The 19451-nt window shown below is 38.9% G+C and overlaps 1 protein-coding gene across 1 annotated transcript in view; it reads left to right on the top strand.

Moving 5' to 3' along the window:
- Window positions 1-5988, top strand: part of FHDC1 (FH2 domain containing 1) — a 39826-nt gene extending 33838 nt beyond the window's left edge. Inside the window, exon 11 of the mRNA XM_070948847.1 lies at window positions 4018-5988. Coding sequence (XP_070804948.1) covers window positions 4018-5988 — 1971 coding nt within the window. The remainder of the gene's footprint in view (window positions 1-4017) is intronic.
- The last annotated feature ends 13463 nt before the right edge of the window (window positions 5989-19451 follow it).

Genomic DNA, 19451 nt, shown 5'->3' on the forward strand with positions numbered 1-19451 from the left:
TCCATTGCTTCTTGTCCTGCCTTCAAGTGCTTTGAAGAATAGCTTGATTCCCTCTTCTTTGTGGCAGCCCCTGAGATATCTAAACACTGCTATCATGTCACCCCTAGTACTTCTTTTCATTAAACTAGACATACCCAATTTCAGCAACCGTTCTTTGTATGTTTTAGCCTCCAGTCCCTAATCATCTTTGTTGCTCTATGGCAGTGATAGCTAACCTTTTTGCCATCGCATGCCAAAAGCGGTGGGAGCGCGGTGGGGTCACACACATGCGTGCCCACATCCATAATTCTATGTGCCCCGTCCCCCCATGCTCCCCCCATTTTTGGCACATGATGGCACGGTGGGCCCGGTAGACCTGTTTTTTGCTCTCCCCAGGCTCCAGAGCTTTCTAGGAGTCTGGGGAGGGCAAAAACGGCCTCCCCCCCCCAGAGGCCCTCTGGAGGCCGGAAACAGTGTGTTTCCTGACTTCTGGTGGGCCCAGAAGGCCCAAAAATCAGCTGGCTGGCGCACGCATGCGTGCCGGAGCTGAGCTCGCGTGCCCACTGATATGGCTCCACGTGCCACCTGTGGCACCCATGCTATAGGTTCGCCATCACGGCTCTATGGACATGTTGACTTGAGTAAGACCTTGTGGCCCAGGAATGGGCACAACTGGCATACAAGATAAATTTGTGCAAAGGTTTTCACAACTACAGCTATTGCCTGTTCTTCACTCAGGAGCCATATTTTAAGGAAACCCCCAGATTGCACTTTGTATCTCTTTAGGGCATATAATCCCATCCAGAAACAAAATTAGAAATTCTTTACATCCAGGTGGTCCTAAAATCATCATTCACTCAGTTTTGCTAGGGTTGAACTTGAGCCTGTTTTCCCCCATCTAGATTCCCATGACCTCCAGTCACTGAGATGTAAGATCAGAAGCATTGCTTGAATGGCCAAGCATTTAAATGTATTACTGGGAATTTATATGTATTGCTGATAATACTAACCACTTGCAGGTATTGGAACATTCTAGAGTTTATAGAAATGTGTTTGGTGGTAGCCCTGCAAAAAGTTTGTCATGTGGCTGGGCATGGTTCCTGCTGAACGCCATTTGTTTATTCTTGACCTCCAGAGCAGTATCACATTCACCTTTGAGCTCCTTGTTCCATAAGACTTATTTAAATTATAATTTTATTTTATTTACTTTCTTTCATTGTTAATCATGATATCAATTCTCATGGATATAGGAAAATTGGCTGTGTCTTTTATTGATATGGATATTCAGCCTTTGGCTTTAGGTTCCTGTCAGCACTGCAGGAATAATATATTTATTCAATTTAGGGTCTGCCCAAGTCCTAATGGATCTGAGCAGCTTACAGTTAAATGTTCTCTTCTAAGTGACTGCATTGATGACCCTTCTACCTCAGTTTACCTTCATGTGAACTAGGGAAAGGCCTGTCTGAAATGTTTTCTAAAGGTGTCTTGGCGAATGGGGCTTATACCTATTTACCTCAGCTTTTCATTAATTAGACTTTCCTTCTATCCTTCAAGGACCTTCTGTCCTCTAAAGCCACACTTTGTCGATTATATCAGACAGTTCTGTAGCAGTCCGGTACAAAAACAATCAAGATAGCACAAAATATGCCCCTTTTCTGTACCTAATGTTACAGATATACTATGACACATCACTAATTCCATTTTCAATATTTTCCACTCACCTGCCAGACCAGATCCATCTTATATGTTTCTGATCTTTCTCATGTTGATTAGAGTCCTGGCAAAAATCAGCAAGTCAAAATGAATGCTTGCCACACTTTAGTGATTCTGACAATCTTGGTTCACCTCATTGTTTTGTTGTCACCTTTTAAGAGTAGCTCCACCTGCTAAACTGCTCTTGCCTATTTTTCACTGTCAAGGTCTTCTACCAGATTTTCTTTCCTCTTCTTTGCAGTTTAGAGCAGAGGCCTTCAAACTTGGCAGCTTTAAGACTTGTGGACTTCAACTCCCAGAATTCTCCAGCCAGCTAAGAAGTCCACAAGTCTTAAAGCTGCCAAATTTGAAGACCTCTGGTTTAGAGTATTTACTTTTGCAATCCCTCTGCAGTGAGATTGAACAAGTTATACTGCCATCTTGTAACATTTCCACCAGGTTTTCTGGGAATTTTTGTAGACCTCATTCATAGACAGCAGATCAACCCTTTACAATAGCATGGGATATTTTGGTTTTTCTTCTCCAAGTAAAACAACAGTAAAATATGTTTTTACTGTTAGTAAAATATATATTTGGTTGCTGTTTGATTGTTTTTTTAATTTGTAAGGAGGTAGGTACCATTTTTTAAACTCCCAGATTTAAATGTTTGGGGAAAGGCTTAGCATAGTTCTGTCCCCCACCTACCCGTCTTCTGACATGGAGCTTCTCTTTCATTCTCAGTCTTAGTTTCAGCACCCTATGATCATATAGCTACCAGTTTATCTTATTTCACATTTGTTATATTGGACAATCAGTCCTTAATCCATTTTTTTTTGTTAAATTAGACATAACACTGTCTACCTTTTACAAATCTCTAATCTCCTTTGGAAACATAATTTTATTCACCAGAGGTCTGTCATGCTTTTACTGAATAATATGGAAATGTTCTCATACCTTTTAATGGCCCTTGTCTAAAAACTGTGAACTTTTTCCTCAATATTTTTCCAAATGGTAATCATAACCAGCTATCCAAAATTGCTTCTTAACAGCAATGTCAACATCAGCAGCATCTTCTAGCAGCATCTTCTAGCAGCATCTTCTGGGTTGCTACCAGTTCGCACCGGATCGGGCGAACCAGTAGCAGTGGCATTAGGAGGCTCCGCCCACCCACCCACCCACTTCTGCACATGCGCAGAAGCGCCACGAGCGCACACACACACACGAGCAAACCGGTAGCAACGGGATTTGAAACCAGCCTCTGTGTTACATGGATATATTGGCTCATCTTCCTTCATCATCCAGTATTACAGGTTGCATCTTTGATCTCAAGGATAACTGTCTTTTGAAAGGAGCCCCTCTCTTCATTTACCTTACAGCAACCAAACTCCCTTTCAAGTAAGACACCTACCTATGTCTGTGTATCACAGACATAATGATGAAGAATTACAGTTCTTTGAATGGTTATATGTGCATTCACACATTTCATCCTCCAACTGACTTGGTTTCAAAAGATCTCTCAGATCTGCTGTTTCAGTCTTAGAATCTGAATGGGTTTAATGGAAGTTATATGTGTGGAATAGAGCATCTATCAGATGTTTTTACAAGGTGTAGAAATGTGTTAAATGTGCAAATATGTAATCACATGTGTGGATGCCCAGACGACCACTACCAAACCTATAGATACATGAGAATTATCAATGCTTTCCAACCTTGTTTGTGTGAAGTGTAGACTGGTGGAAGGGCATTGTTTTACTTGCAAGTAATGGTTTTCATTATAGTGTTTTTATGGCACAGAAAACCCAGTTTTTTTAAAAAAGGCAAGAATCACATTGCCGTATCATATTAAAAGCATTTAAATGCTTTATAAAAGAAAACAATATGGAAACAATGCTAAGTATACTGAAGCATACTGAAGCATTATTATCCTACCTTGTACTTAAAATGTGTTCACATTCATAGTAAACTTATTCAAATCTGGACATGAATTTTACTGTTTGCTTTGACTGGTTTGCTTATGTTTTCTTAATATATTAAATGACAACTTTAGAATTCTGGACAATATTATGACTGAGTTGAATGTTTAAAGAATGCTTGAGCATAATGGAATAAAATTTGAGGAGCATATAATAACCCATTTGCAGTTAGGCCTACGTACTTACAATGAGACATCCACAAAACATTTATTACACCATTTTGTATTCTGACAGAAAATTATTACAGTGCTACTTTGTTTTTTAAAAAATCAAGGACAAAGATGGGGTACAGGTAAGGAGGATTAATATAAGGGAAAATTTAATGTAAATAAGTAATTAATTCCATGATTATAAATATGTATTTTCTGAACAGGAAAACAAAGAAAGAGAGGCTCAGCACCTTCAGCAACTACAGCGACTTAAAGAGCTGGAGGACAAACGCCGGTCGTGGGTTGCTGCAGATATCAGTGCTTTTGGCAGAAGCAGTAGTGAAAATGATGTTGGTATACTAACAAAGCGAGGACTCGAAGAGTTTTTACCCTTTTTGCAACAAAGACCCCAAAGTCCTTCTTACAGAAATACCAGCACAAGACGCTCTCGACATTCCTTGGGTGTGACTGCAGAAAGAGAACTCTTTACTTTCCTGGATACCTCAAAAGAAGAAGATCCGAACAAGTTTAACAGTCTTCCTCGTGAACATCCTTGTCCAACAAGACCAAATGTAGCATGGTCAGAAAATAAGGCTCCTGAGGATGTCAGTTTCACCCATTTGCATTTAGACCAAGGTTCCAAAAACAAGGGCTACAGTCACCAGTTTTTCCCATCTCAGGCTCAACATGTAGAAGATACTTCCCATGATAACCTCTATAGCAATCAAGAGAGGTCAAATAATGACAAGTATATGTTCGATGTGCCTTGTGTGGGATCCAGTGATGCAGTTCCTTGGGACCTATCTATGGAAGAACATGAACATATTCCAAGACTGCATAAATTTGACTCTCATGAAACCAATGATGTAGAGGATTCATCTCCAGTTCATTTTGTGGCTGGAATGCAAGGCTTAGATGCTCAGGATGGTCCATTACACTCTCCTGGCATTACAGGAAATCCTTCCAATAGAGAAAAGACTCATACAATTGAAAATTCTGCCAAAATGATGAGTTATGTTAATGAAGCTCTGGAACCTGATAATGATAGCCCCATCTCTTCAGATGGTAGCATTTCAGGGACTAAAACTCAAGGACCAGTTTTCTTTGAATCAGATTTTGAATGTTCATTGACACTTGATCTCTCAGAAGAAAACAGTTCAATGCTAGGTGGCAATAAAATCGATAACAAAAATGGTGCTAACTCCCCTTATATGAATGAACTGCAAACTGGTGATAATGCCATCTTTTCTAATGATAAATCTGACTGCAGCAATAAGTCTAGTTTTCCAAAGGAGAAATTGGTAAGGAGCAAAGACACATTAGGACCAAAGAGAAATTCCTTGAAAGAAAAAACTTCAGGTACCACAAAATCCAACACTGCCTCTCCAAATCATCCCAGACCTGTGAGAACTCTGAATTCATCAGAAAATGCAAGCATGAGAAAAGTTGTACCCATTTCTAGGTCCACTAAACCAGCATCTCCCAGTTGCCCCAAAAAACCAGAGGTTAAGCCTGCATCTCGAGACACGGCTGTAGCTGAAACACGTCTGTCACGGCGTAACTCTGTCCGGGGTATTGTAGACGCAGCGCCAAAACCTCCGTATCGGCAGAGTATATCGGTAGAAGAGCCCAAATTTCAGCATGGAACTTCAAATTCAAGCAGTGGCCATTTTGAGAAGGAACCGCTTCAGCATAAAGGCTCTTTCAAAAAGCCAAGCTGCAAGCCAGTCAGATACGTTCCCAAGTCAAAAACTGATGAAACAAAAATGTGCCGCTCCTTGAACAAATCTCAGGGCCCTGTGGATGCTAACAAAAGCACATCTGTCACAGCTCCCAAGGCACCAGCTCCTGTTCCAAGTTTTGCAAGAAATACAGTGGCCTCTTCGTCAAAATGCGCAAAGGTGGATTTGCCCCTCCCTTCCAGAGCTCCACCTCTCACAAGGTCTTTGTCTCAAAGACTACCTCGAATGAAAGTAACAGCCGCCTCTGATGAGTCTAACCCAAAGGAAAACAGTGGAGGCACACTGAAAAGAGCCAACAGTGCTAAAATTATGAAAAGAAACACTGACAACAGTGACCTTCTTAGTGTTAAAGCAGACCCTATGCCAAGGGAACACATAATTGAAAAATCAGGATCCCTTAAATGCAAAGATGGGAGTCAAATTACAATTGGGAAACTATTCAATCACTTCTAAAACATAAAAGCATTTGTATCATTTGGCAATATGGAATGTGAAAACCAGGTTTCTCAGCACTAACTATTTTTGTTATGAAAGATTCTAAACAGTCATGCTGTATTTTATTATTCGATAGAAACTAAGGTACCTTGTGCGAATCCTGAGGGATGCCTGAATTGAATGTATTTCAAAACTACTGTGATGGAATAGCTGTAACTAAGATCCCTTGTCTTGGGGAGATAGTACCTCTTCAGGAATTTAGCATGCTAAAACTGATTTCCTCAACTTAGTGTTCTGCCAGACAAGAACTCATCTCCAAGTTAGCTGGCTTGAGATGAGATGAACTAGAGTTAATTACATGTAAAAAAAAACATATTGCAAAGTCGGGGAAGATTGTGTTGACAAATTCTTTCATGCAATTAAGGCAGGGAATTCAGAATTAGGAATTATGGCCAGTTGTTGTATTGTCACTGCTTTTCTGAGAATGCAGTCCTGAACTTTTTTTTTTTTTTTTTGCAAAAAGTATGAAAAATACATATAGATCATTTTAAACACCAGAGTTCAAGAACAATTGTGTCTATTGCAGAGTCCATTGCTGGCAATTGGACACATGGAATTTCTGGCCTACTAAATGATAAAAATTGAACACTGCTGGCTTTGGAAGGGGTGTGACCATAACTTCATCTAAAGAATATACAGCATGTCTTCAGTTGTGTGTGTGTGTGTCTTTTGGAAGGAGGGAAAACTCTGCTGGGCAGAATTTTTATTCTCCGTGACTGTAGCAGAGCTGCCTTGCATGTATAAATAGAATACTAAAAGGAATGATTGGTGTTGAAATTAGTTGGTTAGCTGGAAGCCATGGCTCTCAGAAACCAGAAGTAGTAGTTAGAAAAATGTTTATGGTTGATTTGGGTTGTCTCAGTCATGTGCAAACTTGCCAGCTTTAGGTATACATAAGTGCCATATTTATGATACCTATCACAAATGCTGCAGCTTGAAACCTGCAAGGGATATAACCTTTTGCAGAGCACTTTTCCTATCAGTTCTGGTTTCCATTGATTTTTAACTATGCCACTTACTTGAATTGCTGCTCCAGTTAAGAAAAGCCTTCAATTTCCTGATGCCACTTTCTTTTAAAAAACAACTAGGCTTGAAATGTGCAAATTTTCTTTAAGTATGACAAAAGGCTCTTTTGCCTCAAGTGTGGATTTTAACATTCCTTTTTAAACTTCACTTATAGGGGCGTGTGTGTTTGTGTGTGTGTGTTAGTATGTTAGTGTTAGAGAAATAGTTCACTGCATGAGAAATAACACCAGATCAGACTAAGATACAGAGAATGAGGAAAAACCTGTTAATGTATATTTTGCATTCTCCTTGGTCTCTTTCCAAATAAATATCGGGTGGTGAGGTTTATAGGGAAAGTGGCTATTCAGCCTCTTCATTTAAGCAGCTGCCATTTTATTCATTGATGAAATATTGTGAAAACGCAAATAATAATATTAATATTTGGGCAAATAATGATAGTTACCAAGCCATGTTTTTAGCATTTTTAGCATTCCCACTCTTTCTTCTATATGTACATCAGTCCTACGTAATTTGCCCAGACACTGAATGATTGAAATGAATAATTTTACAATTTCAGCTCATGATATTGTGTTTTTCTGTGACTGAATTGTTTTTTTTTTTATTCCCAGCTTGTTTGCCAAAATGCCATCAAGTGTATAGTTGAGCCACCACTTCAGTAGAATGGCTGGCCAAACTTCCTTATGGTAAATGCTCTTTGAATGGTATCACTGCTTTTGATTTTAGCAGGTTCTTGAGTTCTCCTTCCTCCATAGATAAAATGCAGTAATCTGTCCTTTTGGCTTTACTTACATCATTTTATACTCATCTGCAAAAGCAGGTGGTGGATTTTTATTACCTTTTGATGGTAGTGATCTTAAAAAGAGAAAATAATTTAAATGTTACATGTTTGGAAAATGTAAGTAAATTTCTATATAAAAGTATATGTAAAAATGAACTGGATGTATTTAATGGACCATTTATACATTTCTGAGTTTATCTTGCTAGTTTAATAAAGTTCCCATTTATGGGATTTGTGCTATATGTTTCCATTCTTCCACTGCAATTTTGCTTAGCATTTTGGTTGGTATTCCAGTTAAGAACCATGGTGGAAAGATTAATCATAAAATGCCTTGAAAAAAATTGATACGTTAAGTGATAAATTGACCATTTTACATTAAGCATTTAAGCTACTCTAGCACTAGCACTTAGACTTACTTACCGCTTCATAGTGCTTTACAGCCCTCTCTAAGCGGTTTACAGACTCAGCATATTGCCCCCAACAATCTGGGTCCTCATTTTACCAACCTCGGAAGGATGGAAGGCTGAGTCAACCTTGAGCCTGGTGAGATTCGATCTGCCAAACTGCTGGCAGCCAGTGATCAGCAGAAGTAGCCGGCAGTACTGCACTCTAACCACTGCGCCACCGCGGCTGTGTGAAGCTAGATAAGAGATGTCCAAGACAAGAGTGCCCAATGCCTGTCTTCTTCTTCTTTTTTCTTTTCTTTTCTTTTCTTTTATTGAAAAGACAGTGTCATGTCAGGATAACAATGCAAATAAAGCACAACCAGAGAGAGATCAATGGTAAATAACATACAGGCTAATAACTATAACTATACTATGTTAACAGTAATTGCAACAATATAAGCAAAAAAACCCCAACAACCCCAAAAGAACCAATGCCTGTCTTCTGACCCTAAGGAATAGCCATCTTGGACTATCCAGTGTTCCTGCTTCTTGCAAACCACCAGTGCTCTTGTAGAAGAGTCCCTGGCAGGATATAAGAGCAACCATCCATAACTCAGAATTGAATAAAAATTTAAGAGGTGCTTAAGCTTAGAGTGCAAATACTACTCAAGATACCATATTCTTTTAGAAAAATTATAGTCTGGATGCAGTATTTTCCCTTCTAGTTTGAGGCTTAGGTTGCCTTATGAATATGTAAAAATTGACAAGTCTGCATTTGCCTTTGCATTTGTTTGTATTCACTTAGAATATTTTATCTATTGCTACATAAATTCAAGAAGGGGAATTGCACACTTGTTTAGACAGGATTGGAAGCAGCATATGACACAGATTAGGTTGCCCTTTCATAAAGACAAATCATCCGAAATACAAGTTAAAAACACAATTGTCTTATAAACAGGCACACAGAAAAATGGTATCACAAAGTAACAGTGGATCCGGCACAAAAACACTACAATTGGAAACACCAACAACTGCTGAACAAAGTCAAACTGCCAAAAGCTCTTTAAAAGAAGATGGTTTGTGTTCCAAATCTGCCTTTCATCCTGGTGTGGCAGAAGGGGTGGGCTCTAACATTTTTTACTACCGGTTCTGTGGGCGTGGCTTATTTTGTGGGCATAGTTTGATGGTCATGTGACAATTCTTTAGGATTTAGCAGAGGTACTGGTCTACCAGGCTTTTAACTGCTTGCAGAGCTGTAGTGGTCTACCCATTTGTTCTTGGAGCGTTCTGGTCTACCCATTTATTTTTGGAGGCACCGATCTACCCATTTGTTTTTCGAGCGCACTGGTCTACCACCATACTGCCTTTTAACACTGATCAGCTGTAGGATGGCCCTTTGAAGCCCCGCAGCAAGAGTTTAAACAGTTTTTTTCCTTCTAGTCGATCAGCTGGGACTTGGGCGGCAGCGAATAGATTGGGGGCGGGGCCAAATAAAAGGTAAGAATAACGCAGGGACAGGCAGCTCCCGAACAAAGAGAACCAGTTCGGTGATGTCATATTGTCACCGCTACTGGCTCGGCTGAACCAGGCCAAACCAGGAGGAACCCACTACTGTGTGGTACATACAGTTTGCTAAAGCCAAAAAGGTTTTGACGTACAGTGTTGCATGGACCCAGCCAATTGTGGTTTGTTTTATAAATTATTTTAAGAAATCATGGTTTAATACAGTATGTCAGCCCAACAAATTACTTTGTTAATTAAAACTGTTACAGAAATTTAATGTGGTTTTTAAGTTACAAATTTTATAATAATAAATAATTATATAGAATAATTATTAGAATTTATGTAGAAAACTTTAAAATCTATGATAGTTTCAGATATTTTCCTTGTCATTGGTTGTTTTGGTCTGGAGACACGGCAATGTTCTCATTGCTAACCTGCTACATAATAGTGATCACATTTTTAAGAGTTTTGTATTATTTTCTTAAGACATCAAGTCTGCCTTTAACTTTCTAAAGGTTTCAGATGTTGTTAATATATTTTTGGAAATTTCATGTATTCCATCCTGGGAAATCTCCCTCAGAAGATTTCTTGAAATGCTTAACTAACATCTCCCATATGATGACTGAATAGCATAATAGATTACACATTTTTAAAAATGTTGCTCTTTGGGGGGGAAAGGCCCAATTACCAATTTTTACTAATTGCCTAATTATTTTCTTGTTCTCAGAGAACATTTTATAATCCTATATAAATACACATAGATATAAACGTACACGCCAGGGGTGGGTTCTAAATTTTTTTACTACCGGTTCTGTGGATGTGGCTTATTTTGTGGGGGTGGCTTAATGGTCATGTGACAATTATTTAGGATTAGCAGAGGTACTGGTCTACCAGGCTTTTAACTGCTTGCAGAGCTATACCGATCTACCCATTTATTTTTGCAGGCACTGATCTACTCATTTGTTTTCTTTTAACACTGATCAGCTGTAGGGCGGCAGTTTTTTTCTCTCTAGCCATCAGCTGGGACTCAGGAGGCAGCAATAGATTGGGGGTGGGACCAAATAAAAGGTAAGAATAATGCAGGGGTGGGGGGGGGCGCGGGAGGCGGGGGGGCAGAACCGGTTTGGTGACGTCATATCGTCACCACTACCGGCTCAGGAGAACTGGGCCGAACCGGGAGGAACCCACCACTGGTACACGCACACATTCATATTCTTCTTTGAGTATTTCATTTATTCATTAAATTTATATGCTATCCATCTCATAGACGAGCAACTATGGGCAGTTTACAACATCATAAGACAGCATTATAAAACAAAACATTTAAAAGATTAGAAATTAAAATGTTAAAAGTTAACAAAAAACTAGGCAAGAAAGGAAACACTAAAATGTGATCTTCTTAGTATGCAGAAACATAGGCCAAAAATGCAACAAAATTAGTCCCATTGGTCTGATTTCTTAAACTAGCATTCTTAGCTATTTTTTAAACTTTGGCTATATGAGAAAATATAAAAGACAACTGTCACTCACCATGGGAAACAGATTCCAGTCCTGGGGGGTGGGGCGGAAGCAAAAATGTTTCTCTGATTTTTTAACTTCCTTTTCTTTCATGCACTTAGCTTATTGATTTTAATTGAAAGATAAGATAACCATTAGCATAATGACTTCATTTTGGGAGAGGCCTAGCAGATGCAGAATCATCTTTTAACAAGGGTAGAGTTTTCAGATGGATAGCAGTTGCGTCAGCTTGTTAGCTAAGATTTACTTCATAGTAAAAAGTGTGGGAAAATTCCTTTTCAATGCTAATGCATTCTTAGAAGAAACACAACTGCATATTCATCCTTGGAGTGTTTCATAGGCTCCCAATATTGGTTGTCTTACCTGTTTTTAAGGTTATTTTCAAGTAATCTGAGCTAAGCGAGACAGGTGATAAAGTACAGGTAGTCCTCAATTTATGAATATAATTGAGCCCAAAATTTCCACTGCTAAGCAACACAGTTATTTTCAACCCATTTATTATCTTTCTTGCCACAGTTACATGAAGCACTACAGTTGTTAAAGTAGTAACACTGTTGTTAGGTGAATCTGGCTTGTCCATTGACTTTGCTTCCCAGAAGGTCAGAGAAAGTGATCACATGACCCGGGATACTGCAACCATCATAAATATCAGCCAGTTGCCAACCGTTTGAATTTTAATCATGTGAGCATGGGGCTGCTGCAACGGTCTTGTGAAAAACTATTATTAGTCACTTTTTTTCAGTGTTGTAATTACGAACGGTCACTATACAATGATTGTTGAGTTGAGGACTACCATTTGTCAATTTTAAATGTACTTTTGAATCCAAGCTAACTCAAACTCTGCATTTGCAAATATTGAGAGAAAATAAAACCCAAATTCAAAACTTCATGATAATGGCAAGATGAACTAATTACAGTTACCCTGTAAAATAAAAACACAAGGGAGAATATAATTTTGGCCAGAATAGAATCTATTCTCTTTTGGATATGAAGATGTTTTGGGACAGAAGTTGACACAATCACTTCTAGTCTTCAACTCATTTTCAATAAAGAAAGAGAAAGATGATATAAATGGAAAAGCAACCACACACTGACTTTATGTGAGGGCTGCATTTGCATGACATGCTGACTCTTTCACCACAATACTTTTAATTGGATGGGAGAAAGATTTAATATATTGTGGGAGGACCAAACAAGGGTCATTCAGGAAACTAAATTTAATCTGACCCATTTCCACATAGGATGAAATTACTTGGTTACAGGAGCACTAAAAGGTAAATTCGTCTGAATGTCACCCAACTGTTAAGGACTACATAGAGTTATATATATAGTTTTCTTGGCAGAAGTACAGAGTTGCATGCCATTGCCTCTTTCTGGAATGTTTTTTTCCACACTAGCCTGCAACCCAGGTTTTTGATCAGTTTCCCATTCCAGTATTAAGCAGATTATAACTTGTTTGTTTGTTTTTTCACCTCTACAATCAGCAATTTTAGCTAGGTGCAGCCACAAATCAACACCCTAACCCAATAGGATTTCAGAGGGAATCTGGGATATACAGTACTTGAAATTGTGGCATAGTTTAGCCAAAGCCTGTTGCTGCTTGGGATGAGCATGCAACTAGGTTCTTGGTTATATGAAATCATCTGTGCAGACTGTCTTTGTTTGTGGATCCCAGAGGTTCCCCTCATTTCCAAAGGAACTTCAAGAGATAAAGTGGCACAAGGGATGCCTAGAAAGCTGCTGGAGAAAGCTAGCAAGAATTTATGAAGGGCTGCCTTGTGATAAGTACGACTTCATCTATTTGTTTTTCTGCTCTTGTTATACTCAGGGATATTCAGCTAGTGGACTTTGTTTTGGATCATTCAATCCCTTCTAGATACTGCAGGCTGAAGAAACCCTTGCAAACCACTGTGAGAACTTTTTCATGTTGCTTGGATCCTAACGGAGTTGGATTCTTGTTGTATGGGTCCTATCTTGTTTGATTATCTGGAAGCGATTCAAGCCTATTAGTTTTGATAAAGGGTCCTTGGGTTCTGTGTTCTGCCTCTTGTGTCTTAGATCCAGGTCGCACCTGACTGATCCAGGTCACTTGGGAGATGACATGTGGTTGAAAGCAGGTAGTGATGAATAGGTCTCTGATTTGAAAGAAGTGATGATGTACCCTCACCTCAAAGGCCCATCACTGGATCCAACTGACTTTGGCAATTTTCATCCAGTCTCTATTATTTTTTTTTTATTCTTGGAGAAGCTTGTTGAGAAGATAGTAGGCATACAGAAAGCAGATTATCTGGAAATATTTTCTGCTGGGTTTTAGTCTGGGTTACAATACTAAGATAGCATTGATTGCATTTACAGATAGCCTCTGATAGCTTGGATGGGGTAGTGTGCCCTCCTTGATTTCTCAATAGCTTTCAATACCATTAATTATGGTTTGCTCCTAGGGTGCTGGAAGTGTTGAACACTATTATGGTGTTTTTTTCCTTACTTGGGGACTGGTTCCTATCACTGGTGAGGAAGTCCTGCCCTAGACTCCTTCATTACAGAATGCCTTGGGGTTTAATTCTTTCCCCACTCCTATTTAACATCTACCCACAGGAAGCTACTAGGTGAGGTCATTCATTAGTGCAGAATTAAGTACCATCAGTATGCTGATGATTTTGAGCAATACATTTCTGCCCGAGGCTGCCCAAGTCATGCGGTCAGGATTCTTCGTCAGGGCCTGAAGGCTGTGGGGGTCTGGATGGGGAAGAAGGCTCTACATGGGGCTGTAGTCTCTCAGATACTGTTGATACATAATGGGGAGGGGGGCATCCTTCTGGATTGATGACTCATTCCCCAAGATCAAGTGATAGGTGTAACCAGCAAGGCCTTTACACAAATTATCTAGTGAGTCAATTATGCCCATTCTGGAACTTCTGGTCACAGCACTACCTCGCTGGATTACTTCAATGACTCTTCAGGGGTCAACCCTTGAAGAGATTTAGAAGTTGCTGCTTGTCTAGGATGCAGTGGCACAGGCAGGTCAATCACTACATGAGTCTAGGTCTAGGACAATTTGCCACAGCCAACTCGTCACAGGACAACTCACCATGGGACAAGAGTTACACTAATATAGAAATAGTGGAATAGAATCACTAAAGAAAGGATTCCAAAGGAGGGACAAAATGAAATGTGAAGAACAAAAGTTAAAATAACTTTTTAGTTATTTTAAATATTTTTTTTAATTTGATTTATATGCCGCTCTTCTCCGGAGACTCAGGGCAGCTTACAATGCGTTAAGCAATAGCCTTCATACTTTTGTATATTTATACAAAGTCATCTTATTGCCACCACAATCTGGGTCCTCATTGATAATTAAATTGAATTGTTGATTTGTCCCATGGCAAATCTGAGCTCTGGTGGCTCAGCAGACTAATTAACATCCACTTACATCTGCTGCCTGCAATTACTGCAAGTTCAAATCTCACCAGGCTCAAGGTTGACTCAGCCTTCCATCCTTTCTAAGGTAGATAAAATGAGGACCCAGATTATGGGGGCAATAAGATGACTTTGTATAAATATACAAAAGTATGAAGGCTATTGCTTAGCACATTGTAAGCCGCCCTGAGTCTCCGGAGAAGGGCGGCATATAAATCAAATAAAATTTTAAAAAATTTAAATTTAAATGGCAAGTTGGCCATGGTGGGTTGGCTGTGGCAAGTTGTCCCTACATGAGCTCCCATTCACTTCTGGGTCAATTTAAGATGCTTATGGTCACCTCTAAAGCACTAAAGGGTCAGGTTATTTGCAGAACCATCTGTTCAGTTGTGTCCAACCATCCCACCAAACCCATGGTGAAATCCAAATTTTTTTACTATTGGTTCTGTGGGTGTGGCTTGGTGGGCGTGGTGTGGCTTGGTGGGCGTGGCAGTGGAAGGATACTGCAAAATCTCCATTCCCACCCCACTCCAGAGGAAGGACATTGCAAAATCCCCACTCCCTCCCCACTCCTGGGGAAAGGATATTGCAAAATCTCCATTCCCACCCCACTCTGGGGCCAGCCAGAGGTGGTATTTGCTGGTTCTCTGAACTACTCAAAATTTCCGCTACCGCTTCTCTGAACTGCTCAAAATTTCTGCTACTGGTTCTCCAGAACTTGCTGGATTTCACCCCTGCACCAAACCCAGCAGCAAAGAATATTTATAGACACATTGAAGAAACCACAATTCCCAGCATCTAATTATATTAAGACGCTTGGGGCACGCAAGAAGCTGATGGAGTTCCAGGGAAATTGAATGAGTATTCTTAAAAATGATGAGCATTGTCCTACGTGCTGCCAGAATCGCTGGTAATGCAATTTCACTGGGTTAATGGTTAGCCAGTCAGGTTAAGTGGATTATGGGGAAGAATACAGTGAACTAATCACATCCCAATGGATTTTAATCCACCCATCTAAATAAAATCATTTAGTGAGATTTCTCAGGCCAATTTAACATATTGACCATTTCTCAAAGTAAAAATGTCTTCACAAGTAAATAAAGTGAATTAAGGCATTCAAGACTCATGGAACAAGATATTTCATGACTGGTCTAACTTCCTAAATGTTTCGCCTCCTTCAACCAGGAAATGGTGTTCCCCCACTAGATACTTATAAATGGGCTGGCTGGTATGAGAAGATTCACTGTTATTTCCCTACATAGCCACACCCATGCTAACAAAGCTGGCAAATGTTCTCATATTAATTTCCTCTTCCTGTTAAAGAGATAGGTGTAACTGCAAATGTACATTGTGTGAAAAATACGGATGTCTGCTTAATGAAGAACAGAAATAAAATATAAATAGGATTTTTTTAGCAGACATGGGATGGCAGAGCAACTGATAAATTAGTGAAAACATAAAATAGCCGTACAATTTACATGGGATCACCTATGAGCTAAGGATTGAATTAAGTAGCCTAAATATACTATTTCTTTTTTCTTTTCCTCCCTTGTGCTGCTCATTCCTGGTGATGCTACTACTTGATTATGTTATCTCTTGCTTCAAATCCTAATCTATCCTTGAATAACAAATTAGGTCATTCCCTCTACAGGAAATAAAGCTAAATCCATATAAGTGAAATAACTTCATATTGTTCTTTTGGCTTTTGATGACTATGACTGTGCTTGTCAAGGTTGAGAAACATCGGTTTAAACTGTAGTGTGAGAAGATACTAACCCAGCAACTAACTGGCAGCTATCATCATCCATCCCACTGTAGTCCTGAATGTGATCTTTTCAAATATAAAATTGCTACATGTTCTATTTAAATATTGTTTTTCCATTCTCAAATTCAGAAATCCTATAGCTATATTTTAGGTTATATTTTTCCCCTCTGATATTTTCATTTCCTTTTCTCCTATTCCAACCCTTCCTTTAATTTTGTCTAGAGTAATTTCCTTCCACTCCCATTCCATATATTGTCTTTTCTCCACCCTATCCTAACAAGCTATGCTATAATTTGTTCTCTCTTTTTTTGTTCGTATTGGAATGTTGTTTCCCCTCCACTCTCCCAACATAGTTGGTTGCTCTTCATTTTTTTTTAAATTAGTATAGCCAGACCTTCAAATTTCAGATCTGATAACTAATTTTCCTCTTATAATCCTAGGGGATGAGAGAATATTGAGAAAGTCGTTTTAACAATCCTACAGCAGCTCGTTGTGATAGTTAGAGTTCACTGGTATTGTAGCATTTTGACAGGAAAGAACTACAAACAAATGGCCAACCCACTCATTTTCACAGGTGTGAATTTCTTTTAAAATTAATATTATTTGTCACATTATGTCTGCCTAAGGAGAAATTCCACAGATGCTATTTTTTTTAAAGTCATGTAGACGCAGGGATAGGAGAAGCTTTATACATTAAGTATTTCCCCCTGACAGAGCGGTTAAATGTAAAAAGACTTTTGAAAATAAAACTCCAAACAGTTCATATATTTCTTCAAATACAGGTTAACTCCCTGAAAAGATACTCAAATATATATTTCCTTAAAACTTCTCGATTTTGTATAGGACCATGGAAAAACCACCTTTTTTATCAAACGAAACTGTGTGTCCATCAAAGAACATTTATCTTAGGGAATGTTATGGGTTCCTCCATGTTTCTCTCTCTCTGCCGATCTTTCCCTATTAATGAATAAAAGGGTTCTCCATCTAACCTTGAGCCTACCTAGAACAATGGCAGCATAATATTTGCTATCCTGTTACTAATTTCTATTCAGCTCCATGATATCATTATTGAATTATTCGCAAATTTTTTTTTGCCTTGTTATAGATAAGTTGATTTCTTTAATGGCTTCCAGATGTCACCAGATAATCATTAGTTGTCAGTCAGGTCTGTGCAGGGGAAATGCTTTTTCTGCTCCTCTTTTCTTATACCATTAAGACATCTTTCAAATTTAAATAAATGTAAACAAAGGAAATCATATAAAAGGCACCAAATCAGAAATAATACCAAAGTGAAGGAGATGGGTTCTGCCATGATTTACAGCTAGCTAGGTGTTGTAAGGAAGAAATGCAGTAACCTTCTAACAGTTGGGCAGCCAGTGTCTTATGATTTGATATGCTAGAATGGGGGTGAATGACTGAAGCTAATAAATATAGGGAAAATAGTATGTAAGAAGAAATAAGTCCCCTATTCTCCAAATGTAGTAAAGAGATCTGTTCTTGTCTTGACTGATTATGTGCCATCAAGCTGAGGTAATCTCTAACTTTCTCCCAGAAGACATCTACTGTTGAAAGCCTCCGTAGACGTTGGTATCAAAAATGGCCTGTGTAGGGAGAGAGATAATAGATCTGAATAGATTTCTTCTCCAAAATGAGATGGGAGACGATAGATCTGAAGGAAACTTGGGAAATAAAGTGCTAATGATTAGAGTAGAAATCTGGAGAAAAACCTGTGAGGAGAAGGCTGGCTGGTGAGATGAGGGGATGCCACTCAGTCTCCTAATATTTTCAAATACATCTCATGTCAGCTATTGAATATCTCACTTGTCTTGTATGTCATGGATGCTGAAGAGCTTCTCTCTGTCCTGTGTCTTTGGCATTTGCATAGTTGTAGAAAACTTGCAGTGACAACTGTGCAGTCAAAGTTTTACTTTTTTACCTGTGCCATAAATGTGCAATAGCATGAAAAGATACAAGATTCAATAACCTAGTTATGGCTACCATCTTGATTTTTCTAACTGCTTTGCCGACACTCCTACCTGTCTCTTCCCATTTTCTCTATCTTTTTCTCACCACCCTGTCCTTACCCCTTTCTCCATTCCTCCCTCCCTGTCTCTCTCTTTCTTTCTCTCTCTCGCTCTCCCTCCCTCCCACTCTCTCTGTCCAGGCAATTTTATATTACAGTTTAAAAGGGCCACCAATGGCAATAAAATGCTCTATATTTTTGTGTATTACTCTAAAATTCTCATGGACATTAAAAGTTTGTTGCTGCCATGTTTTAATGTTATATGGAAATGACCTAAGAAGGCAGAAGAAGAGCTACAGCCTAGGCAACTGTCTGATAACAACATCTAAGTCTGAAGGAGGGCTGAGGATGGAGAAAATATCTCAGAAGGATACTCCCTAGTTTTCAGGTGAGTAAAAGTAAGGCAGGGGACAGTTGCAAGATTCTGTTACTGTAACCATACAATACAATGTTGGTATTTGTGGTTGGTGCTTCTTGTCTGGGTTACCTTAGAGGCCTGACACATATAACCTGTTGTGCTTCATTAAAAAAATCTGCATTTTCATCTCAGGCTACCTAGACAGGTGTTCTATTATGGAATAATAGCATTACCACATCTGACTTGCAGTAATCTAGATGAACACTAGATAGTAAAAATGAGAGTTCTGTGTATCACTTTGCTGCTATTGTAATGTTATAGGATAATAGAATAGATTTTTAAGAAATAATTTTTTTGTACAGTTGGGTAGAATTATTGTAGAGGTGGATAGAAGAATCTAAAATACACCAGTAGTAAATAAATTATTACTACCATATTCGAATAAGTGAGATAATATTCTTGGACATAAAGAGATCTAATTTTATGGTATATAAGAAATGTTTTTAAACATCACATTTGTACATTGTGATTGTGAGGCATGATTAGAGGTGGGTTTCAGCAGGTTCTGACCAGTTCTGGAGAACTGGTAGCGGAAATTTTGAGTGGTTCGGAGAACCAGTAGTAAAAATTCTGACTGGCCCCCATCT

This window comes from Pituophis catenifer, unplaced genomic scaffold (assembly GCF_029215685.1).
Source record: "Pituophis catenifer annectens isolate HBS135680 unplaced genomic scaffold, rPitCat1.0.hap2 SCAF_8, whole genome shotgun sequence".
Taxonomy (NCBI): Eukaryota; Metazoa; Chordata; class Lepidosauria; order Squamata; family Colubridae; genus Pituophis; species Pituophis catenifer.